Below are 26,914 nucleotides of genomic sequence, written 5' to 3'. Positions count from 1 at the left end.
GCCTGATCACGAGCAACGTCCCCACTCCCCACAGCCCACTTCCCGCCCCTGTTCACAGCAGACACATAAACATGCAATCTAACACAAATAGTTGCGTAAATGCAACAACAACAGCAACAACAACATCTTTTTAATTAGGTTTATGGGAACTATGCGAAACGTAATGTGAAAATAGAGAAGCGAAAAAAATAAAGTCGAACAACAAACACAAACAAAAGCTGCCGCTGTCGCTCGCTCTCTGTCTCTCTCTCTCTCCCTCCCTCCCTCTAGCTGTAACTCTATCTCACTCGCACAGCTGACACGCCCCTCGCCACGCCGAACAATGCAGAATTATAGCATAACTTGAATTTCGCATCATGTAATCAGCTGAAAGCTCGCAAACGGAATCGGCCCGCATTTTATTTGTCAATTCATTTATAGATTTTGCTCTTTCGGATATACCCTGTGGACATGCGGCGAGCATGAGCGACTCGAGGTCAGCTTATTGCTATTTTAACTTTACATTTCGCTTGTAACGTTACGTGTGACACATTTACAATCGATAAAGAAATCGATTGCTATCGAATGTCAATAGCAAATTTACGTTCAATTTTAGTCTAGGATGGTTAGATAGGAGCAATATGAATAGAATTTGGAATATAACCAAGATTATTTAAGATATTACATTATTTTAATATAATTTCTATAAAATGCAGCTATATCCTTGCCAGCGAGTGTGGATTTTTTGATAGATCTCTGCTTTCGAATAGCTCAAAAGCTCAGCAGTCAATCGACGGGCTGTCTTCGTGAGACGATTCACTCGGAAACGTCTTCACAACTTCAGCGGACACACACTTCATCATCATAAAGCAAAACGAATTGAATATTTCAACAGCTGCATGTTATCGATAACATAAGCAGCTGCGTAAATATAAGCATTACTCTGTCGAATCACCCAGTGCTATCGATAACTTAAGCAGCTGTCTAAATATAGCTTGAGTTCTTATTTTAGCAATTGCCATGTCTGGTGTATTACAGCGTATGTTGACGTATGTAATAGTCCGAATAGAACATTAAGTTTCAGCTGATTTATCATTCATTTACAACTATTATATACATATTATATTATCATATATACATGTATTTATCTCTAAATTACAGGGTATTCAGTTAGTTGGGCACTCTCCATGAACAAACGCTGCTGATTATGGCTCGTTTGTATCTTAACGATTGCAAAATTCATCAGACTAAAGAAATGCACACACACACATATATACACATATTTAACAATAACGGGGTTTTTATGTTTCAGCTTCTTCTCCGCCGCCTTCTACTTCTTCTCCATCTGATTTTCCAGGGCGTATACGCAACGCGCTTGTGTAATATATTTCTTAGAAGACACGCGAATTATTATTATTATTACCATTTTTCTTAGTTATTTTTTCTTTCGTTTTCGTATAGATGTCTGACTGTCTGTACATATTTGCATTGCCTATCTGTGGGAGATACTTAAAAGTTTCGCTGGCAAATATAACGCACATGGCATTAGCACACAAATTTATGCCAATTGGGCAATTAATTAAGACTGAGAAAACTGAGACTTGAAATAAATACAAAAACAATAACAATAGAATAGAGACATCTACGGGAGATAGAATAGAGCTACTTAATATAATTGAACGATTAAATTGAAATTTTTTAAGATATATGTATGGGGGATTTAAAAGGTAGATCTATACATCTATGCGATAGAATAGAGATATAGAATAGGTAGAATAGAGGTATAGATAGATATTTACGATATCAGAGAGATAGTTAGAGTTGTCATATATGATAGATGGATATAGATAGAATAGATAGAATAGAGCAATTTACCAAGTAGGTAGTATGGAATTGAATTGCCTGCGAGATAAAAAAGATTTAATAGAATTGTCTGCTAGATATGATGAATAGAATAGGACTATCTACAATGCGAGCAAGATGAAAAAAATATATCTCTGATATACGAAAATATGAATGTTGAATATGTAAATGATACAGAATAGAATTATCGATTATATTGTATGATTATTGATACATTAAAGGCCATCGAGTGCTATTTCAATATATCAAGTAGAGAATTGAATCATCGTAGATGTTTGAAATAAAGTTTCGATAATAGACAAAGATTATAAAAAAAGAAAAGAATTTTACGATATAAGAAAGACGGCAAATAAATATATACAAAATACGAAACATGTTAAGTATGCATAATATACTATGAAAATAGATTACACTATTCAACCTGTGATATAAGAAAGACGACATAGATATATTTATGATATTTTAAGATAACACGAATAGAAAATATCTTTCTATGATATAGCAATGAGAGTTAGAAATCATATTAAATAAATTCTTGAAGCTCAGCTATTACAAGTCTGTTCTGCAAATACCTTTTATACCATCTCATATGTATATACAATTAGCATTAAAGATGTCAACATCTAAATTTAAATGAATCCGTCTTTTAAATTATTTATAATAATATTTATAATTTATTTATTATTATAATTAAGTGGCTAAATAAGACTCAAACAATGATTTAATTTGTATTTAATTTGTAAGCATCCACAGTTGCAAGAGCTTTTAAGATAGGGCTTACCATAATTTACCACAAAACTGTGATCAAAAAGTGAAAGAATTAATTATTTATTTTTGTTTTCTTTTGTCTTGCGGCAAAACACTTAAAGATTTTTTGTTTTGTTGTCAAAGCATCAGAGAGATAAGGGATGATCAGGAACAAAAGTGAGAATTTTGTTGGTTGCTTTCTTAGATTTCTAAGCTTTTATGAATTCATTATGAAGCTGTTAAATTTTAATATGAAACGTAACTCCTTCGAATAATTTATCTTTTACTCACACAATCTTTTATTTATAATCTTAAGATGTAGCTGAACTGGCTATATTTATACATTTTTGGTTGATCTTGGAACTCAAGACAGACTTTCGTTTGTCTATTCTCAGAAGATCTATTATTATAAAATATTTATTTAGAAGATCTATTATAAAATCTATAATTTGAAGATATATTAAAAGACGCTCTTTAGAATTTTATTCTGATAATAAGTCAGATACGCTCTATACCTACGCTCTATATACCTACACCAATCCTAACTTAATTTTCCCTAGAATTTGACGAGTGTTAAAGGTATAAGTACTCATTTCTTAAAATCTTCTGCCTCTTTCTTATTTGACTCTTGGGTTAATTCAGCTAAATCAGTTTTAATGCAAATTTTATTTTGAATATCATTTATGTAACAATAACTGCACAATCATAAAATTTGCAAATTATATTGCACGATAATATTGTTGTATGAATATACCTATACATATTTATACAGACTTATTGTTACATATAAAAAGAGATGTGTAAAACTACATTTATAGAGCCTTGAAATCAATAGAAACCATATCAAACCTGATTTACTTAGCCTATCTCAAGCATATCTTTATAAGCTCATTTTATCAACTCAGAATTATATGTACATGTGATTATTATTATGTGATTCTCTTGTGGTCTATAATTTCAAGAATTGTATCGACTATCTTCTGGTGGCTGTTTCGTGCTCTTTCTATTTTTCACATTGGTTGTGTTAGCTTTGATTATTTTATTTCCCGTTTTAGCTTGACTTTTGCCTCCTGACTTTCAATTTTCATTTGATCTGCAGGTGCGTAAGTGTGTGTGTGTGTGTGTGTGTGCACACTTACTCGTATTACTTGGACCACTTGGATCACTTCCCATGTGCTGCCTGCCCCACCCCACCCCTCTGCATGGCCGCTCCCCGGTTCGCTTAGATATCTCGTTTGGTATATAGCGGCTATAATTTCATGCGTTCAACAGGTTTTGCAAATTTCCTTTTTTCTTCATTCATTTCTAAATGTTAGTTTTTTGTTTGTTTTGTTGTACTCTGCGTTTAGTGATAAGAGAGGTATATTGGCGCTACGCTGTCTCTGTGTATAGATGGAAGTTACACTAAGCTTACACTACACTAAGATTTTCTAATTCTTCTCTTCAACGCTTCATTGTAAAGATTACAGAGTATTTAGCAGTCGAGCGCACTGCTACGCATTGGAAAACTGGCGCTGCAAGCGCTAATCCAAGTCTCAGTTCGATTTGCCAAAAGGCAACAACAGCAAACACAAAGATCCGCTGCTCGGGGAACGCGGAACCAAAGGGGGAGGGTGCCGGAAGAGAGGCAGGTGGGCAGCCAATGGGGGGAGTGGTATGCAGGAGGCCGTGCTCGAGTGTCTCTCACAAGGCCTGCTTGGGCCTGGCACCGACGAAACGAGACGACGCGACGACGCGCCGACATCCCAAACACCACTTGAGGAAAAAGTGAATTTTTTCATAGAAAGTTGCTGGGCAACATTTGCGACGTGGCGGGGCGACCGATTGCCGATACTTGAAAATAGAAAATAAAAACAAAAACAAAAGCAACAACAACAACAGCAGCAGCAACGGCAGCAGCAACAACAAGTGTGTCGAATGCCGAATTCTGCTGCAGCCTGTTTCACTTTCCAGCGTTCCGCTCGCCTCGCAAATGGCGAAGCAAAACTCTGCTCGGCGAGCGCATTGAACTTTCTACCGACAGGTGGCGCTGCAGGCAGTGCCGTTTAACCCACAAACCAAATCAAAGCAGCACCAGCAGCGGTATGAGTAAACGGTAACAAAGCGACTGCACTTTGGCTACAGCGAAAAAAAAAGCTAACGAAAAAAAGAAACAACAACAACAAACTGTGCCACGGCGACGCGTCGCTAATGACGCCATCGCCAATGGTCGCGTCGTTTTTTACGAGCTTTACGATTTCTCTCCCGTTCCCTCTACTTCCTCTCTCTCTCTCTTACGCTCTCTCAATGTCTCTCTTGATCACTCGATCTTTCCCTCTCGCTCTGGCCTTCCTTTAATGCGCGTTAACGGTCATTAGAACAGAACAAGTCAAAGACTGATCTAGCCAAGCATATGGGACGACTGATAGATACGCTAAAACTAACAGTGAACAAATTTATTCTTAACATTGTAGTCTCTCATATCATATGTCTGAAGTCTTGTCACAAACCTGCCAGCTTTCTTCTTCTCCCTCATAGAGTTTTAATCGTTCTCTGAAGATTGAAGTATCTTATGAGTTATGTTAAAGACACGTAGTTTACTGTATTTGCCTGATCAATTCTCTTCTAGAATTCATTCAGCAATTGCAGGCTAATCTGTGCCTAAGACTAACGATGTCTCTAGCCAAGCAAATGGAACGACAGACAGATACCCTAACTTGAATAGTTACGATCGTAACCTTAATTGTACAACACTAACTTCTGTTGATTTTGTGATATATGAAAGGTAATAGATGAGGTTTTTAGCTCACAAAATTCTTCTCCTTTTTACAATAGATCAAGATCTTCAAGAGATCAGCTTGTAGTTCTAATATACTTTACTATGGCTCGACTTAGGCTTCGTAATTATATGAAATATATGTAGGTGTGTTAGAATCTCTAGTCTGGAAAATATCAGTATTACAGAAATTATTCACCAAGAAAGCTGAAAAAAGATCTCAATAGAACTTAAGCTGAAGAGCTCATTATAAATATTATAAGCATCAAATTGCAGATCAAAATATGATCTCCTTTTAGCATATTTTAACTGTGATTGATCTCATTTCAATTTCAATATTCAATCACATTCGCAGTCGCAACTACCCCAGCTCAGTTGTGTTTATAGGGTATGTTCATGGAGAAATGGCAAATGACTGGAAACCCATTTAGCTTAGATCGAATAGCGCTGGCTATGCGTGGCCCAAGAACCGGGCCAACTGAACAACCTGGCCAAAAGCGAAGACGAAGACGTGTGTGCGGCTTCCTCTCTGTCCCTCTCTCTACCTCTGTGTGTGTGTATGTGTGTGTGTGTGTTAACCAAGACGGTCAAGTGACATGCAAAGCGAAAGCGCGGCTAACAACATGAAACATGAAGCAGCTAACAAACATGACAGAAATGATGTCAAGCCAGCGGGCACACCAAACAGGAACAACACACAACAACAGCAACAACAACAACAACACACGACAGCAACAGCTGCTCGCAGCTGAGGCCAATGGCCAAACCCGGTCGATTGCTGTGCGTGCGTGTGTGTGGGCGGGCAAAGGCAAGGCTAAAAGGCTGCTAGAATGTCACAAATGACCTTGACACAGACACACACACACACACACACACACACACACACACACATACATGCCAGCACACCTTCCTTCCGCTGCGCGCACACTTAAGTAAATAAAAAACAGAAATTAAATATATATGAAAAAAATGTTATCATAAAGCAACGTGAGACAGCGCGAGCTTTGCCATTTGCCATTTGCCATTTGCAACTCGCCTTGAAGCCTTTTTTCTTTCCACTTTGTCATGCCACGACTTTATCGATGGGCAGCAACAGCAACAACAACAGCAATAACTCCGACAACAACAAACTATCAATTGCCAGCCAATTTCAATATTTCTTATTCGCATTTCAAGTGACTTCATATTGAAAACGAGTCGACTCGATCAGCCACAGCTGACGCTCAAGTAGTTGGGGCTTAGCCAACTGCGTAATACCTGTTCAACTCATATAGAATACACGTAAGCCTAATGGGATTATTTGCGGAGCAAGTGCACAACAATTCACATGCAAAACTTGTTGATTCTAGCTGGCGAACTGTGTGAGCATTAACATGCACCTAACACTGAGGATAATTTGCTACCAGGCAGCTCATCCAATTGAATGCTAATGCAGAGCAAATATAGAAGGCTTAATAAGGGATATACATATGAATTAACATTTACTATGAACTTTATCATTGGGTTAATTTGATGTGTTGGAAATTTCTTTAAAAAATCTAAATAAGAGAGTGAGACATTTAATATGAACTTTATCATGAGGTTAAAATATTGGAGATATTTAAAAAACAAATTAAATTGATGTTTTGCGAAAATACAGACAGAAAGTGAGAGAGAGAGAGAGAGGGTGAGAGAGAGAGGCAGAGAGAGATAGAGAACGTGAGGCATATATGAACTTCATCGTGTGGTTGAGATAATTTGATAGGCTAAAGTTAGCTTCAAGCGATTTAATTTACAAATATTAAGCAGCACAATAATAATACAGAGAGAGTGAGAGACAGGGAGATATTATATTAACATTTGCCGCCTATTTTGTTATGAGGATGCCTATGGTCATAGCTTCCATAAGTTGTGTTCATGTTATATATTAATGAACAAGTAATGAACTGGATTGGATTTAAGGAGAGACAGAGATTGTATGAACATCTATCGCTCACATTATTATGAGGATGACATGTTATTATTAGGTTAACCTAAGTTTACTTAGTTAGCATACATATATCACTCACATTATCATGAGGACAGGAATTTCTACTTGGGAAACAGCAAAAATTTAATTAAGCCTTAGAGATACAAAGAGTGTATTCTACATTTCCCATTGAGAGAGAGAGAGAGCGAGATTGTAAGACAAAAAGGCAAAGAAAGTGTTTACATTTACCAGCTACCTTATCCTGAGGATAAACTGACACAAACAGCTAGCATGGCACATGGAGTTCAATCAGCAACTATTTTTCTTTCAGCTGTAGATTCGAATTTACTTACAAAATTTCTAGGCAGCTGCTCTGTACTTCATGGCAAGGTCTTAGCAGCCACACCCATACGCACCTAGAGAATTTGGGTCTGTCTCTCTCTCTGTCTGTTGTTGTTGCTTCAGCTAATACAATGGATATTGGACCTAGTGTTTAGCCCAAGCTTTTGATAATAATATCATTTATCTTGTGATTTATGTGCGGGCTAATCACAGTGTTTTCTGCATACTTATTTTTTATGGAGCTATTATTATATTGTATTATTATTATTATTATTATTATTTTCAGTAAACAACAATAGAGTTGATTGTGTCTAAGTTTCAAAATTATGAAATAGTGTATATATTTTGAATCTATTATATATAGAGCATAATAATTCAGCATGTTGTGATAATACAAATCTTGGTTTCTGGTGAACTTGGAAAATTAATAATCTATAGTATATTAGAATACATATTATATTATTATAAACACACAATACGCACGCAATATATATATTATATATTATGTCATACACTATATATATGATCTATTTCATAATTATGTAGAATATAAAAGGAATTTTTTTAGTTTTGATTATTTTATTTTTTATACTTTATTAAATTTGTATTGTTTTTCTCATAATTTATATAAAATATAAATATATCATATCATATGAATATGATATATGATATTTAGCTATATCTATAGATATTTATTTATATATATATATATTTTTTTAAGATTTTATAGTTTTATTTATGTATAATAAAAATATGTGAGTTTTTTTTTTTCAAGAATTGTGTAAACATAAACGACGAAATTCAAGAACTGCTTCGAAGGAGTATTAATTAGCGTGTATATGTGTATGTATATATGTGTGTGTGTGCGTGTTTATGTGTATGTTTGTTTCACATGTGTGTTTGGCCTTGCGTAGCAAGCAACCCCTCGAACTGCAACAACAACAACAGCAACAGCAACAGCAACAACAACTGCAATAAACTGAAACGGATGAGCGACAGGTAAAAATGCTAATACCAGATAACGGCAAAAGGCAACAACAACAGCAAACAGTGACAACCTGCCCAAACTCTAGTTGTTGTTGTTGTTGCTGTTGAGAGACAGCCCTGTTGAGTTTTCCCAGACGAAGCAGCTTTGCTTGCATTTGCACAGGTGCTCAAATTGAGAGAGAGAGAGTGAGAGCGCGAGCAGGAGAGTGGGAGCGATGCATAGATGAATAGCAAGAGCATCCGCAATACAGAACAGAGTCGAGCTAAACGGCCACCCTGCACATGCTAGAGTTGCCACTCCAGGGTTGTCAAGCCCATTGAGTGATGCCATTAGAAGGAGATTTGCAAATTGTTGCTGAGGCAAATTAAAAGTTTTCGCTTTATCATATCGTTCGCTGTCTGCCTCTCCATTTCCCTCTCTGCTGCAGCGACTTTTAATGGATTTTCTTTCATTTGATGTTTCACATTTTTGTTGCCTTTTCGATCATCGAAAATTGGAGCGAACATCCGCTCAGCAGCCGCAGCAGCAGCAGCAGCAGCAGCAAATGCCATTAGCAGGTGTTGATAGCGCTTTAAAGTTAGTTGTATTGAATGCAATTACGTGAACTTTCACCTGGCTCGAGTGTGACATAGAAAGAAACATCTATTTCTTTCTAATCGAAAACTATCCATGAACAAATTTATTCTTAGCATTAAAGTCTCATATCATCATCATCATCATCATCATCATCTTCGCCATCTCATCGATCATTTCTGAAGACTTGTCATAGACCTCACAGCTTTGTTCATCTGGCTCATAGAATGTTAATCGTTCCCCGATCATTGGAGTATTTTATGAGTAATATCAGAGACATATTGTTTACTTTGTTTGCCTGCCCAATTCTCTTACGATTTGCATTCATCAAACTCAGCAATTGCAGACTATTCTATACCTAACTTTCACGAGCGATTACTTCATGATATGGCATGTGATTCTTATGTGACTAAGTTAAGTCCCAAGTGTGTACTATATATCATATATTCGATATACTCTGCAGATACCAGTACTGCACTGGCAACTTTTTCAAAACGGATGTGGATAACATTTGCATTTCTTGCCTTACGAAGTTGGAATTAGACCAAGTTTGATTACAAATATATACACATACATATGTCATGTATATATTATATATACATATGTATGTAAATGTAGTATTAGTAATGTAATCGAGTCTGCTACAATAGATATATATAAGTACATATAGCTTTCTTAGTCTATAGATGTTAGCCTATTTTATCTTACAGGTAAAACTTGGCTTGTGCGAGATTTTTATATTGATAAACATATGTACATATGTACATACATATGTTTATTCCGATATAAGAGATATATGTACGTATGTTTCATATGTTTATTTCTGTCTCTATCTACGCATTTCTGTTTCTTCTTGCAACTCCTCACTTCAAAGAATTTATAATAGATATAGAAATGGATATATTTATAGAAAGATGCTATATTATCTATAAGAAAATATCTTATACTGCAATCAAGTTTTGTCTTTGAAACCCTCGTTCGCATCGACTTCTGTTCATACTAGTCGCACAATGCGTATCTCAGTCAAGATCTTGAAGGCAAGCTTAAATCTATAAATAGCTCTAAGTAGATTGCAATTCAGGGTGGGTGGGTGTCTGGGTCGGTCTTAGGGATGGCGTACTTATGGGGGGTTAATGCTTACCGCACACGTCCAGCCAGCCCTCGACGCGACTGGGGTAGGAAATTGCATAGGCGCGATTCAGATACGTGCGACGTCCCATGATTTCTGCTTCTTTCGGGTGGGTGGTGTTAACGTTTCCTTTTGGGATGCTGCCACCGCCGCTCTCTCTCGCTCTCTCCCGCTCTCACTCGCTGTAGCACACGCGCGCGCTCACGCTCTGGAGCTCTCTGGTATGGGCGCTCTCCGGTTCGCTATTGCTGCTGCGGCTCGTTATCTTTCGGCTTATCGACAAGTTGTCGAATAGCTGCTGCTGCTGCTGCTGCTAACTATTGTTGTTGTTGTTGTTGCTGCTTAATTTGAATATTGATTTTGTTGTCGCCGTCGGCTTTTGTTGCTATTTATTTGCCATATATTTTCGTTTTATTGCACTTGTCTTCGACCGAGAAAAAACAAAGTGTATATATAAAATAAAATGAGCAAACGAAACGAATTCGACAAGTCGAGTTTTAGTTTTTAATTTCCACTTGTTGTTGCTGCAGCCTTCTTTTAATTTTGTTGATTAAAAGCTTAACAAAAGCCCGATTCAAGAGCACAAGAAAACAAAAACAAAACTCACACACAAAAAAAAAAAATATTAATCACGATTTTTGTTTTATTTGCTTTGCCTTTTTTTGTTTTTGTTTTTGATTTCTTTACGCACGGCTCAAGCTCAATGCTGATTCTCTCTCTCCCTCTCCCTCCCGCGCTATGTTGTTGGTCTCATCAGTAGGTCCCAGCGCCTGTGTGCCACTGAACGGCTAAGTGTGTGTATATATCTGTGTGTGTGTGTTTGTGATTATTTTTGAGCTATTTTAGCCTTTTTTGCCTTTAACTCAGACCGCAGGCAATTTGAGAGAGACACGGAGAAAGAAAGATAGAGAGAGAGAGAGAGAGAGCGAGCGGAGATGCTTCTACAATTTTGTGTGCCGCCCCCCACGCCCCCTTCGATGCGTGACAGTTGTTGTTGTCTACACACACACACACACATTCATATAGACGCATGCACATACATATGTACAATATATTGTTAATATTCTGCGCTGAAGGCCGGTCGGCGCATATTGAAGTTTTATTTATTGTTGCCGTCGCTGTTGTTGCTGTTGTTGTTGTTGTTGTCGCGCCAACGAAACCAGAAACTTTTTTTAAGAGTCACAGGCGCTGCTCACTCAAGTATTTATATATACATATATATATAAATATAAATATATATTTATTTATATATATACATAAGAGTGCACACACGTGCATATGTATATGCGCTGCTCTGTGTATTATTTTTAAATTTACGACGGCTTGCACTCCAGCAACAAAACCAAAACACTTGACCAAAACAATTACCACACTTTTAATTCAGAGAAGAAAAAAAAAAGTACTCGAAAAAAAAAACACCGCTCGCGATTTATTTGAATTTTTTTAAAATGCACGTCAACTGCGCGCAAATGCAACAAACATTTAAAACGGAAAACAAATGTAACAGCTCGATGCGTGCGCGTGGAGACGCGCGACGTGCCAACCGCGCAGCAACAAACATTAACTAACTAATAAACAATGTGACCGCAGCGAGGTAAGCATAAAAACACACTAAATGCAAGCGCTCAGAAAATAACTAAAATCCTACAAAAAATACCAGCTGCTTGGTATTTTATGAGCGCTGCTAAAAAGTGTGTCACTGGCTATTTTTGGTGCCAAAACGTGAGAGCTGAAAATACATACATGCAGAGCCAAAGCTTGCCAATAGCGCCAAACCTCAACGTCATTGATTTTTTGAAAGCCGATTTTAAATAAAACACAAGAGATTGTTTTGTTTAAATAATATAAACGCAGCTTCCAGTATTTATGTGCATATTTGTTTCATGTTTATCCTAAAAGTATGCTACAAAATGACTAAATACCAAAAGCTGGGAATCGAAAATACGTGTAGAATAGAAACTGCAAATTTGAGCTGGACCTATAGAAAATTATGCGCGTTTTCCCCACGCATTTAATTATGACACTTAATAGCTAGCAAGTGAGTATAACATTTACGATTGAGGATACTTTTCCTAACTAAAGCAAGCTGTAGTGAGAGTAAAAACTATGTTGCCAACTTTTGGGACTGCTGCAAAAATAAACGACTTAGAGCTCAACTTTAGCTGAGATCAGTCTCTATGCGTGATTTCGTACTTGTGACAACAGCTGATGATGTGAAGAATGACAAGTGAATAATTCATTCGACTTGTTGCAGCGAAATATTTGTTGCCTACTTTTGGGGCTGCACCACAAAAGCGAACACAAAAATGAATCAAATTCTTATAGATTTACGAAAAAAAAAGGTTTTACTTGTTAAACGGTTTACATGAGTTTTAATAGTGCACATAATTAGTAGGTAGTTATTAAAAGATAATCGAATACACATAAAATTAATAACATAATTTATAAGTAAGTAGTTCTTGAACTTTTTGTTGTTGTTAATCTTTTTGCTACGCATTGTTTCAGCAACGCACAACGAATTTTACTATATATATATATATATATATATATGTATATATACGAGTATGTATATATATGTATGTATGTATATATCTGTGAATATATGTATATATCTATACATACATATATATCTATATATAGAATATATATATATCTATATATGTATATATTGGGTATACGCATAGTGTTGTTCAGTCTTTGATTTTAAACTTAACGGGTTAAAGAGAGAGAGAAAAAAAAAACAAAAAAAAAGGTACATACATATACATATATGCATAAAACTAAGTTTGGATTATGGTTAATTGATATTTGATATTTGATTTTGTTTTGTTTTAACACATTTCTGTGGAATGTGCTAGGAAATGTCCTTGGCGGGGCGCAGCCCCATGGAACGCTTCAGTATAATCGTAAGCTAAATAGTTCTATATAAATATATATCCGAGTGTATATATCTATATATTATTTTAGATTGTTTTCTTGCTGTGCCCTTTACATTTTGCTGGGCTCCTCCTCCTGACCGCTGAATGCGGGCGCTGGCGAAACCGAACCGGAACCAGACGCTGAACCCGAGCCAGAACCGGAGCCGGAGCCAGAGCCCGAAACGGCGTCCGCTACAGACTCCACTTCATTGGCCGCCTGCAGCTCGACGAATATATCGATGAGATTGTTGATGCCAATCAAATAACCATCCTCATGATTGCCCACCTTCCAGGCCGAATAATGATCGATCCTCATGTGTGGCGGCAGGGCCACCGTCTTGGCAAAGTCAATTAGCCAAACGCTGGCGTGCGTCTGATCGTGCACGAACAGCAGCGAGCTGCCAATGACCTCGTGAGTCTGGAAAAACTCTGAGACGGCCAAGGTGGCCCGTATGGCTCGTAAGCGTTGTATGTACCGTGGCTGCAATGGAAGAACATTCAATTAGGGCTCAGAGACTATTTCAACTTGAATTGGGATTAACGTATATGATTGTAGCAATATCATCTGATCATATTTTAAAACACAGTTATCTAACCGGTACTAAAATATCATTATAATAAGAGTGATCTAGTAATGAGGATTCGCCTAGGATACACCCGGGCTCTGTGATGAACGGATAATCAAATCATTCTACGACGGTTTCTTATAGAATATATACAGATACAACAGATTTATGATGAGGAAAAATGGGGATACACAGAAAAACATAAGAACGTAATAAAAAGATTAAGATGTGTGTATTTTTCATATAGTAACTCTTTACTATATCTTCTTTAAAAACCATCCTTGTAAAATCGAGATCTCTTGCGTTTAAATAACTGCATTAAGTGATCGATTGTTATCGATAATAAGAATATGGGTTGAGGTAAGCAACGATCAATGCTGCGGAATATACATTTTCAATTTCAAGTCGTTAGCTTTTGTAGATTACGAGATTTGATGGATGAACAGATAGATGTGAGTCGATATACCCCTCTTATTGCGCTAATTGAGATGCATATAAACTTAATGAGCTGTGTCACGCCCTCCTATTTCAAATAGAGAGCTATTTGCTTCATAAATTTACACCCAAATATTAAGCACATTCCTATGAGAATTTCCCATTTCGACTATAGGCGCTGGAAATATGAGTCTATTGCATGGAGTGCTTCATCAGTGGGACGGTCAATATCGTGGGATCGAGAGACAAATAATCAGTTTATATACCCTCTATAAGGTTATTGATCTAGGTAAAGCCATAAGCTAAAACCCACCAGAATATGTGGATGGCCGCTGAGGAACTCTCTGAAGGCCGATTTGATTTGTTCGCGTGACTTGGTCGTCTTGAAATCTTTGGAACTGGTGCCATCGCTCTTCTTGATGCCCTGCAAGTCAAACGGATGCTTAGTAAATGGCAGCTGAGCGGAGAGTGATCACAGCGATGCTCACCTCAATGCGAAAGCCCAACGTTGCAGTGCTCGAGATGGTCTCGCGCCAGACCATGTAGCGTGGCTTGGTCACCGCCTTGGCCGCGTGCTCCTCGGCATTGGGCGCCTGGGCATCGATCTGTATCATCTTGTCGTACATGTCCTTGCGCAGCTTGGGCTTCTCCTTGGCCTTGGACAGCTCCTCCTCCAGGTAGGTGCGCACACCCACTTTGCAATCCATGACGCACGGCTGCACGTAGTCACTGAGCAGATCTTGCAGCTGCAGATAGACTGAGAGCAAACGAAACTTTGATATAGCTAACTGGTAAGACACAATCAGTCAATCAGTCGAATAGTCATTCATATATGTAGCTACACAGCCGAACAAGACTAGCATTTAAATATTTAGTCACTTAATAAGTTAATCGATCTGTGTGAGAATCAAACAGAATATCAAACAGCTCTAAAGCTTTTTATTCGATTACCAACCCGATCAAGCAATTACACCTTAGTTAAGTAATTAGAGGGAAAATCAATCAATTGATCTATTCATGGAAATTATGCATATACAGTCATCGACTTGATTAATTAGAGCCATGCCACTCAGTCAGTCAGTCTGTTTGTATTCATCAGTTAAATCAACCTGTTGATCAATCAACAATCAGTATTCAATCTGCCTATTGATCATTCAGCATCAATCGAATCTATATCACCATCAGTGTGTGGTCAGGTAATCAATCAGCTATAAAATCTTGTATTTGCCAGCTGTCATCGATTAACAAAGACAATCATACACTGTCAATCAGTCGCTGTGCCATTCTGTCAGAGCTTCAGTCTATCATTTAGTCAGCTTTCAATCAATTAGCATATAAATCAAGGAATCAATCCATCCGCACTTTCGATCAACTGATCCATTCATTTAGTCAGCGTATGTAGTCAAACAAGACATTGATTTGATCCGTCGATAGTCAATCGTCAGTCAATCAATCAATTCATAAACAAGTGAGAAGACTCTAGTCGAGACTGCTTGAATAGGAGATACCCTGAACCCTCCAAGCTGATATTCTTCTCATTCTGCACTTCTCTTATGCACGCACACATTCATTCATACACATGCATCCACCCTCACGCGCCCGCGCTCTGCTAACTGCGCAGTAAGCAGCGCCTGCACTTGGGCTGCGCTGCAGTGTGGGCAATAGTATGAGAATTTACTTGGTGAATAACTTCTTTTGTAAACATACGATCTTAATGAAATTTTTAGGGCGTAATTATATGGTCAATGTGGTTAATGTGTGTACATTCGAAACCACAAGTCTCTAGTACTTGAAATACATTTTTTTTTAAATTGAAGGCGATGGGGGTGTGGTATCCAAACTCTGTTGATTACAAAATGTGTGTATTCATCATATGTATATACACAGTAAATCTGAAGTCTCCACGTGTAATAGCACTCCGATGAGGCTCAAAAAACAAAATCAATTTTTCGATTATTCTCGATAAAAAAGTTATCGGATAAGTTATCGAAAAAAAACTCGTACTGCGTATGGTATACACGAGTATGAACACAAAATTTCAGCTCTCTAGCTCTTATATCTTCTGAGATCTCGGCGTTCATACGGACCGACGGACGGACGGACAGCTCGACTCAGCTCGTCGTGCTGATCAAGAATATATATACTTTATGGGGTCTGCGATGATTCCTTCTGCCTGTTACATACTTTTTCACAAAAACATTATACCCTGATTTCCCATTTTCAATGGGTTCAGGGTATAATTAGTTAGCCAGTCAATCATAAAGAATATGCGTTTTCTAATCATACGATTTGTCAACTAGACGCAAGTCATTCAGTCAACCAATCTATTCGACTTCAGTCTGTCTTAGTCAATCAATCTGTTAGATTTAGTCAGCTTCAGTCAGTCAATCAATGTATGGATTCTCGAAACTATATGACTTACGTTCGCCATCCTCGCTGGTCACCTGACCCTTGTAGACGGGCACATATGGACGCAGAACATCCTGCATGAGCACCTGGAAGCATTCCTCCTCCTTGGGGCAGAGCTTCTTGAGGACGGTGCCCGGCTCGGGACCGGCCTTGAAGTTGCCCTGATGGCCCGCCAGCTGTACCCATGGATAGCGCTGCTTCTTGTACGTCTGAAAGAAGGGCGTCCATTGCACAATGTTTCGTATTTTCCGCCAGCCAGAGCTCTGTGAAAAGATAAGAAACAAACAAATTAATTAGTATACACAGAATTTACATTAAAAAGAAAGGCATTAGGACCGTTACGTCATCGAGTGACTATTGTAATAGTTCATCCAATAACACGTTTTAGCGAAAACGTGAATTGTTAGCACTTCCAATGGAATCGCCTCTCTATTCAGGCATCATTAAGAATACAAGGCGATAAAAGCTTATGGCATGAAATGGGACCAGTTATAAGATCTATAATGACGTCGATGCTTACGTAACTAGTACTTAAGTGATAAGTGCCGGCCGGATAAGTCGCGATTGACGCTGGATATTTCTCCAAGTGAGTAACAGCTGTGAGATCTACACTAACGCTTACGTACTCAGATAACTACTCTGTAATTGTCTAGTAAGTGCCGGATAAGCTGCGGATAAGAGGGGATATGTCTTAATATGTCTCAATGCCGATGAGCTCTTGAAAAGAGTTTCATTAGGTCCGAATGTATCGCGTCACGGAAATGTTTTATTGAATCGGATAACACAAAGATAACACTAGTGGCGAGTTGCAGCGGATACAACAAAATCTAGGGTCAATGTCATTTAAGTGAGCGCAAACTTAGAGCATTAGTGTTGGATATGCGCCGGAGAACGCCGGATCGTGGCGGATGCGGGCTGATCTTGACGTGTGGCTAATGACGTCAATGCTTAAAAGGCGAATAGATAAACGATTGGTATTTATCAAATCAGCACTTAATTAAGGTGTTTATGCATGAAATCAGTGCTGTTTATTATCCAATTGCGCCGGATACACTTCACAAGCGTTGCCAATGACATCGATCGATGTGCTCAGCTACGCAGCAGATGCAAATATATTTAAATTGGAGAATGCTGGATGTCAAATAGATGGCAGATGATAGCTTGCGGATAGCACTGGATAAACACTTTAAAGATGAAGACTGTGACATGAATGCACCGGATAATGCAGGATAAGCGCAGAGCGGCAAGCTGTCCTCTTACCTTCTTCGTGCCGCTCGCTGAGGATGCACCCGTAGTGCCCGAGCCGGAGCCCGATGCAGTTGCGGACGAGGCCGCCGATGTGGATACATCCGAGTCCCACTCAGAGCTCAGATCATCGCTGCTGGCGTAGCCATAATCCCTTGGCATGGGCACCTCCAGCAGCGACTTGGAGTACTGTATGTAGCCGGGGCAGAGACTCTGGCCCAGCGGCGAGTGACTGCGACGCGGCGGCGTCACCGTCATCATCGTCATGGGCAGCGAGTGCTGTTGCGAGAGCTTGCGTCCGCCTGCCAGGCTGACATGCTCGCCCGGATTGGCCGTGATGCTGATGGTGGGCATCGACAGCTTCTTCTCGGCGCGCTGCTTGATGCCATGCGCCTGGGCAAAGGCCAGGCTGCACTTGCGCGGCTGCATGTTGTTGCCGGACAGCTTGCGCCGGAAGGTCTTCTTGATGGCGCCGGTGCCTGTGGCATTGCCGCTGCCGCTGCCATCCAGGTCAGGCTTCTCGGTCTCGCTGTCGCCATCGTCGCTGTCAGCGGTGGGCGGGGTCTTGCTGATCCCGATGCCGATGCCGGTGCTGTGGCTGCTATTGGCAGAGCGACCTGCATCGCTATCGACGCCATCGTCGTCGTCCACGTCGGCATCGTCGGCATTCTGATCGTCCTCGTCATCGAAGCGCAGCTTGGCTATGTCCTCGGGCAGAACGTCCGGGAAGTGGAGCAGCTTGACCGTCACCTTCTTGCCCGCCTCATTGTAGTACACCTCCTTGGCGCTCATCCTGTCAAAGTCCTCGTAGATGCGCACCTGCGGCGATGGCGGCGGCGTTGGCGGCGTCGTTGGGGTCGTTGGCGTCGTCGCTGGCGACGTCGCTGCACCTGCTTGCCCGTTCACGTTATTCGCACTGCTTACGGCGGCTGTTGCTTGCGGCGGGCGTGCGAGTGCGCACACGGACATTTTACACGACATGTGACGGGCGTCCACGCGACGTCCACTTACGCATCAGACGCACTGTCTCAACCGGGCACAACAACTGCACAGAAATACCCAAAAATCTATGAATCAATGCTTGTTGCTGTCGCTTGTCGCCTGTCGCCTGTCGCTTGTTGCCTGTTTCTTGTTTCTTGTCGCCTGTCGCTTTTTACTTGTTGCTGCATTCGATTTGATTGAATTCTGCGCATTTGCGAACCTGTTCGCGCCTTAGCCAACCACAATTGACCCACCAAACGACCCACAGACAGTCCAATGTGTATAGGCGTCGATGCGACTATAACAACTCTTTGAATACCCTTTCAAATGTAGGTTTTAGGTGTCGGCAGAGAGCTTGATCTTGGAAAGCAATGATTGTATTAAATTCATGAATTTGATAGTTCAAGACTTGCAAGTTGAGGTCTACCTGAAAGGGATATACATCAGATCCCTAACTTAGGAAAATACCAAGATCTTATAGATTTATTCTATCAAGTCAAATACTTTTCTTTCATTCGATCAATAGGAAAAAATGAGAAAGTCTCTGTTCTCTTTTCAATTTTACAAAGAATGCGCCGATCGGAAGATCAGAAGAGGCTAATTGAAAAGGTGACAAAGAGGGAGTGAGATGGAAGGATAAAGAGAAGGTGAGTCAAAGAAAGAGAGGAAAAGGACGAAGTGTGAGAGCTCTCTTCAGACTTTTTATCTGCCTTAAACAGCTTCCTACTCTCTCTCTCTCTCTCTCTCTCTCTCTCTCTCTCATAAAGGCTTCATATCTTAGACAAACTTATGCTCTATGCATGACAAATCGAAAAATAGATTCTAGACATCTATCGTCGCATCTAAGCAATATTGCTGCCAGCGCATCAGCGATTCGGCGTGGCTCTATTGCAAATGCAGCTGAAAGAGAATTGTGCCTCTTTTTCTTTCTTTTTGGGTTTGTTGTCGAAGTGTGGTTGAGGTTGTCGCTGTCGATGTCGTTGGTTGCTGTGGTTGCTGCATCGACGCACACATCAATCAAAATTGATTAAATTTAATACATATGTATGCGAGAGCAACAACAAACGAAGCGCACGCATCTAAGTAGGCATTGCAGGAGCGTGCTGGCATCTCGGCACCACCATCTGCGGCTCGCTTGCAAAACCACCAAAACCACCTTAGATATAAATGCGCAGCGGTGTGTGCATGTGTGTGAACTCTTTAACCGCAAAACAAGAAAATTGGAATACGTAACATCAACAAAAATCGGAACTAAACGAGTCGGGGGCAAGGCAAAAGCGAACAACAGCCGCATTATGATAATAATGGAAATGGTAATGCCAACAGCAACAACAATAGAGTATCAAGAATGGAAACACTGCTATCCAGTTACACACAAACATACATGTTGAGTCAACAACAGCACTGAATACCACATACAGTGATCGCTCGCTAAACTGAACCAAACTCCAGGATTTCGATTTGTAAAGGAATCTAGCGGATATATGTTTTAATGCATGAAAAAGAGAGAACGTGTTACAATAAGGTTTCAGATAGATATAGTTATATCTAGGGTATATCTGATATTCTTGCAAGACGATAAATGGGCAGAAAACTAGATAGGGAAGTAGATACAAAGATGCTAGATAGGTAAATAGAAAGCTATATTGTAGACTATATTAAGAATATTGAAAGATGAATAGAAAATAATACAGCTGGATGCTGAATCGACGGGTATTAAGAATATAGACAGATTGATAGATGAAATATGGACAGCTAGAAAATGAGAAGAAAGATGAGAAAGAAAATATGAATAGAAGGGTCAATATATAGAAATATATATAGACAGATAGAAATATTAATAGAAGATGGAAAGATGGATAGAAATCAAGATACACAGTAAGAGTGTTTCATTGACAGATAATTAGAAATTAAGATATAGAAATATATTGAATTGTTGAATAAAGGTAATAAGATATAATAGGAATGATACAGAAAACGAAAGATAGAAATGATATTTAGACAGAAATTAGATAGATAGAAGAGAAAATCTGAAAGATAATTATATTATATTAAGATAATTATATTATCCAGATGGATACATACACAATTTGAAATATAGACAGCGTAATTATATATGTATGTCGAGGGCAAAAGACAAATGGAGCAATAGAAATGGACAAATAGATAGACCAGATAGTCCAATTTAGACAGATCAATAGAGAACTAGGTCGGCCGATAGATAATTTAATATAAGTCCAAGGAAGAATCGAAGATAGATAGACAGGTCGATAAAAAGATACTAGATGGATAGAGAACTGTATTTCTATACAGACGCCTTATTATTATTAGATCATTAGATCATTACTGCTGATAGGGATATTACATACATATACATATACACATACAATGTCTATAAATTCAATGGAAAATGTCTTTATCTATGCATAGCGCACGTATTTGAAATTACGTTTCTATTTTGGGAACAATTGTAATTAGCGGAAGTTTCCTTTATAAGCGAGCGATCACTGTATACTGAAATTTCTTTTGCTCTGCTTCCCGCCCTCTCTCTCCCCTATCTTTCTCTCTGTCTGTACATTACTGCTGTGCTCCTCGCACCGAAACATTTGACGTCATTTGCAAAAGTTGTGCGAGGCGATAACGAAACAACAGCCACAACCACAATTGGGAACCTTGGAACATCGACGTTGTATGCGGCACCTTTTGTATGTTGTGCTTAGTATGTATGTAAATATGTATGTATACTTGTATAAATGTATGTATATATGTAAGAGTGTGTATGTGTGCCCCGTATATAGGACACAATATGGCGACTATAAGTAGGCCGATCGATATGGTGGCGTCCAGATATACCGGAACCAGCTAACTGCAGATGCAGCGAAAAAGAGGCAGAGAGAGAGAGAGAGAGAAAGACGCATCAGACGGGCAGACGGACGAACTGAGTGCAGCTGGACACACGTCTAAATATTTGCATACTATATATAATATAATATAATATACATATACATATAAATCTCTATATATATATATATATATATATATATATATATATATATATTTATATATATAAATACATATACATATATATTTATATATTTACAAATATATGTATTTTTAATATATACTAGAAATTTCGCTTGTATTGCGGTCGATCGGAACTGAACCGTGTGCAATGGTTGCTGATAAAGGGCCTAGCGTCCACATAGCATCTCAATGAATTCGCGATTTTTCGATTTGTTTCCAATTTCTCGATTCTTAGCATATATATTTAAAAGTTTTCAAATAATATCAAAGGCGTATTTTACAATTGACTATCAAACTCGCTGTTTTATAGTTACAAAAGATTCTACGATGTCCACCTATATATCTGTAATAAACATGATTTTTAATATGTATGTATCAAAATGTTGGTCTCTTCTATCTCTTTACTGATCACCCTTTTGGACTTTTTACCATAGGACTCAAAAATATAGTTTATTTATACTGTCCTTAACGAAGTTAAAGATGTTACCCTCTGACTACCTCTACTTCCCTATCTCTCCACTTCATTCTTTTTTATGTCCTCTGTATTTCTACAATTGTTTTCTCTATCTCTCTCTCTCTCTATCTCTCTGTTCCCCTACATATCCTTCCCTCCTCCCATTCTCTCTGTCCGTCTCTCACTGTCTTCCTCTCGTTCTCTCGCCGTTTCACTCTCCTCACTGCTTGCTGCTCTGGAGCACTTTCTTTTACATCACTTTCACTTGCATCTCTATCTGCTTATTCTACTTATTTACAGGTCATGAATTTTAATCTTCTCTTTGTAAGTCCCATCTTATATCTGAATTGAATTAATAATCCACTCTTGTCTTCTTCGGCTTTGCTCATTCACATATAGCTCAGCTTGTTAAATATAGTATCAAGAAAATTACTATATTTATTATTAGAACTTTTGTTATTTTCTGTCCTTAATCTCTTTTATATATTAAATGTTCCCCTTAATTAGGTATACCTGTTCTTCTTCCTCTCTCCTTGATTCTAGCCTTCTTTCTTTCTTTCCTATAAGTATTCTACTTATTCCATATTAACCTTATGATCTCTAAGTTGTTTTGTATATTTTACTCTCACTTGTTATATGCATAGTTCTCATCTCTCTATATGGATGTTTTCATTTATATTTACAATATCTTCCACTTTCTCTTTTCTCTTCTAGGCATATAAAGCGATTTCAACCGATCCTTCAGCATATTTTGAGCATTTACAAGTGTATATTGCCTCGTCTCCCCTCTGTCTCTCTCTTATTCTCTATGGCAGTTTGTTTGAAACACGCTTCACATAGGTAATTTGCCATTCGTTATCTAATGAAAAGAGTTTCGCACATGCCGTCGACGACAGCCCGATATAGACCCACATGTATATATATCTCTATATGTATGTTCGTTTGGCTGTAGATATATGTAGATGTGGTAATAGATACAAATGTATCCGTAGATACAACATGGTGAATAGCTGGGTGTGGGGATACGTAATGCCTGCTCTAACGATCCCACCCCACTTCCCTTGCAGTCCACTCCTCACGCCCACTGTCGCACCCCCTCAGACCATCCAATGCTCCGCCGGACTGCGCTTAATGTGCGGCATTCACGCCGCATAACAATGAAAAAGCTACTTTTTTTTGCTCCATCTATCTGTCTGTGTGAGTTTGTGTATTTGAATGTGTGTGTATTTTATTTTTTTTGTTTCTTAACTGCCGAAAGCTTAAAATTAATAAAGTAAACACTTTTTTCTATTTCAGTTGTGTCGGGCGGTCGCCATTGACGCACAAATTGCGATAGAATTAGAGGGCTGACTATGTCTGAGTGTGTGTGTGTGTGTGTTGATCGTCATTAAGATCGTTTAAGGCTGGTTATAGCCATCCAGCGTGTGGGTGGGTGGGTGTTTGGCTGAAGCGGTACGTGCGGATATGTATTGAACGATTGATGGTAATTATAGCTGTGTGCGTGTGTGTGCGAGTATGTGTGGTGCAGGGGAGGTGGTGCGGGGCATGCGTGAGAGCTAATGGACATGAGTTGCCATTTTTGGAACGTTGGCGCTAAATGAGCCTCAATTGCCAAATTGCGACAAAAAAATATATATATAAAAATGAAAAACACTGAAATAAAATTTGTTTAATAAAAAATGAGACGCGTTGCGAGTCAAGCGTCTTTATATTATATAATTCCCAATCGGTACGCGCGCGTAGATGAACCAAAACAAGACAACTCAGCTGGTCCCCCACCCCATTCTCCCTCTCCTATTCTCCATCTCTCTCTCTCTCACGCGCACGCGTGCTGGCATAGTGCGTAGCGTTCTCCATTGACGTCGGCGTTGAAATGTTTACATAAACTGGAATTAATTTCATTGCGGAGTCGTTCCCTCTCTGCCCCTACTCCTTCTCCCTCTTGTTCGCCTTCTCCCTGTTCTACTCATTCCACGTTGCCCTTCCAGCAGCACAGCGCGCAGCTAGCGCCTACGTCGTGACGGCGCGTGCTTCAATTAACACTTTTTACAACAAACAAAAAGAAGAAGAGGCAGAGTCTGACGTAGCGGCAACTGCAGCAGCAACTGCGCAGCTTGCAACGCTCAATCCACTTTCCAGTGATTCCAGCAGAAAACTGTCAACGTGAAAGCTTTCATGTCAAACAAGCAGCAACAAGAAATACGCACATACACATACACACACACATGACACACACAGATGTATGTATGCATGCATATGCATGTAAAACAGCAACAACTACGCTTAAAATACACAAGTGCACACACACAGCAACAAAAAACAGAAAAAAAAAACAGAAGCAAAAGCAACAACAATAAAATAAGAAGACAAAATGAAAACACACAAAACGCGAGCCGAAGCGAAATTTAATTAAATTTTTTCACTTGGAATTTTTGCGTGTTTCTTTTTTGGTGTTTTTTTTTTTTCGAAACAAGCAGTCAAAACAGCTCTGGTTAATATTATTGTTGTTAAGGTTGTTCTTGTTTCGTTTGACTGTCTTTATTTCGTTTGCGTGGTGTTGTTGTTTTAGTTACTGTTTCTGTTTGATTTGCTGCAGCTGCTGGAGTTGGACGCGACGCGTGCCAGACATTGGCATAAAAAACGGAAACGCAAACGCGCGACGACGACACCGAGAGGAAAATACTTTGACAACGGCAGAGGTGAAGCACAGCAGTAACAGTAGCAGTAACAGTAGCAGCAACAGCAGCAGAAACAACAGCAGCAACGGCAGAGTCAACGGCGGGAGCCTTTACAATGATAATAACAGTAGAGCTGTGTTACTGAGACAGCAGATGCAGAGACAGAGCCCAGCCGCACGCGATCGCTGCAAAAGCTCAACTGGTCGGGGGACACAGACAACCAGAGTCAGAGCCACACAGAGCCAGAAACAACGCTGTGCGGCGTCCGCGATGAGCAGATGGCAGCGACGCTGGCGTCGTAGGAGTCCTCACTACAATGGACGCGCGCAACTGATAACAGTAAATAGAGAGCGCGCATACGGGCCGAGAGAAACAGAAAGAGAGAGGGAGAGCATGAGAGAGCAGCAGTATGGGAGTGGGAGTGGTGGTGTTTTTTGAGAGCACTAGGTGCCGTTGGGTGCTCGAAGGCCAAGCGCCAGCCAGACAAAAACAATGCAAATGATTAGTGAAAATGGCAAATGTACGTAGCTTCCATTGGGCAACGCGCCGGGCAAAGCTCATTACAAGCTGTCTGTCTGTCTGTCTGGGCCAGTGACGTAGCCGTTTGTGAGAGTGCGCACAGAAAACAACTGACTGTGTGTGCGTGTGTGTGGGAGTGATAGCGAGAGCGTGCGCGTCAGAATGAGCGCCGCTAAAAGGATCAGAGCAAAAGAGTGCGAAAATTAAAATGGCGATTGACCGTTAGGAATGTTTCCATTACTTGTGGAATATTTTATGAAGATATTCAAATTTCAAGTTTTTGTTTTATCCTTAGTAGAAGAAAAGCTAGACAAATCATTTATCAATTTAGAGTAATATACAAACTGTATATATACATATGTACATACATATATGCATATATGTACACACATATGTATTATGTGCAGATATTAGTTACATATGTATATTAATTAGCCGCTTTCTCCATTCATTAAAACTTGTGCTTAGTCAGTCAGCATCCTCTCTTGCAATCTCTTTTAACTTCTAACTCTGTTAAATTCTCTCCCTCTTTCTCTCTTTAACAGCTGTAAAGCATGTTCGCTCCTGCTACAGCTTTCCAGTTTTGAAATATTTTTCAATGAACTTTCCCCTGCTTGTCGCCGCGCACTCTCCGCCGCCTGTGATTGCTTCACGCCTGAGCTACTGCCGTACTCTCTCGCACTGTCTCTCTCTCTCGCTCGACTTCTATATCTGTCTCTGTCAGTCGCAGGTAAAGCCGAGCACGTCAGCGTCAAGGCGTATGTCGCATCATAACGCCTGTGACGTCAATGGCAGCACCAGCGGCAACGGCAGCAGCTTTCGGACCGGTCCAACAGTCAAATAATTCAATGCGACAACAGCGACAACGAGGCGACGCTCAAGCTGAGGCCGAAGCCGACTTGGCCAAAGCTGTGGCTGTCTCGGCTGTAGTCTCTTCTGCTTCTACTACTATTTAGCAAGCGATGTTGGTGTCCAAACTAAACTCGCGAAGCTTTTAACGCGATCGCCGTAGCCGGGTTCCGAACCCAGCGTAAGCTTTTGCGCGCTGCAGCCTTACTAATTAGCGCCTAACAACAAAAACCAATTCGAATGAACAAGCAACAACCGATGAGTAGGGAGGGACAGAGAGAGAGAGCAAGAAAGTGTGTGTCTAAGTCGTAACAGCTTTTGGGCCACTCGCAGCACCTACCTTCTTTTTGGCCGCCTCGGCCGCACTGATCACGTACAGATCGACAATGCCCAGCAGGCAGTCGTCGCAGCGGCAGACGTCCTCGCCGAACGCCAGAGAGCCCAGGCTGCTCGTTGAGTCCAGCGAATCGGTTCGTCGCAATCGGCTCACAATGCCAGCAGCGGTGGGCGCG

General features: G+C 39.7%; 2 protein-coding genes across 9 annotated transcripts in view; both read right to left on the bottom strand.

The window, feature by feature from the left end:
- Window positions 1-11,905, bottom strand: part of raskol (Ras GTPase-activating protein raskol) — a 59,809-nt gene extending 47,904 nt beyond the window's left edge. For 2 of the 5 annotated variants that reach the window (XM_089263348.1, XM_089263349.1), the window contains exon 1: window positions 10,337-11,548. In XM_089263348.1, the coding sequence (XP_089119474.1) occupies window positions 10,337-10,415 (79 nt within the window). In that variant the 5' untranslated portion in view covers window positions 10,416-11,548. Of the gene's footprint in view, window positions 1-10,336; window positions 11,558-11,692 lie in introns of those variants that run through there. The other 3 variants (XM_089263345.1, XM_089263346.1, XM_089263347.1) reach the window with 3 other exon arrangements.
- A 1,220-nt stretch (window positions 11,906-13,125) lies between these two features.
- Window positions 13,126-26,864, bottom strand: LOC108656663 (uncharacterized). Of its 4 annotated transcripts, none has more exons than XM_089263360.1 (6): window positions 26,743-26,864; window positions 17,913-18,942; window positions 16,666-16,915; window positions 14,732-15,000; window positions 14,557-14,667; window positions 13,126-13,723 (listed from the first exon to the last, which is right to left on the bottom strand). In XM_089263360.1, exons 2-6 carry the CDS (start codon window positions 18,876-18,878, stop codon window positions 13,313-13,315), a joined length of 2,007 nt encoding a protein of 668 aa, XP_089119486.1. In that variant the 5' UTR covers window positions 18,879-18,942; window positions 26,743-26,864; the 3' UTR covers window positions 13,126-13,312. The 4 variants fall into 4 exon arrangements, with proteins under 4 accessions (XP_089119486.1, XP_089119483.1, XP_089119484.1 ...); XM_089263357.1 differs by lacking the exon at window positions 26,743-26,864 and adding an exon at window positions 24,930-25,372; XM_089263358.1 differs by lacking the exon at window positions 26,743-26,864 and adding an exon at window positions 25,149-25,372.
- Window positions 26,865-26,914: the final 50 nt, after the last annotated feature.

This window comes from Drosophila navojoa, chromosome X, assembly GCF_054131105.1.
Source record: "Drosophila navojoa isolate 15081-1374.11 chromosome X, UAZ_NAV_1.0, whole genome shotgun sequence".
NCBI lineage: Eukaryota > Metazoa > Arthropoda > Insecta > Diptera > Drosophilidae > Drosophila > Drosophila navojoa.
This window is presented reverse-complemented; position numbering and strand designations above follow the sequence as displayed.

Excerpts from the sequence above, each read along its gene's own strand:
- LOC108656663 (XM_089263360.1), bottom strand. The coding sequence starts at position 18,878 with ATGTCGTGTAAAATGTCCGTGTGCGCACTCGCACGCCCGCCGCAAGCA. Across the intron at positions 15,001-16,665 it reads GACCAGCGAGGATGGCGAAC|TCTATCTGCAGCTGCAAGAT; the intron begins GTAAGTCATATA and ends GTTTGCTCTCAG. Across the intron at positions 14,668-14,731 it reads CGTTGGGCTTTCGCATTGAG|GGCATCAAGAAGAGCGATGG; the intron begins GTGAGCATCGCT and ends TTTGACTTGCAG.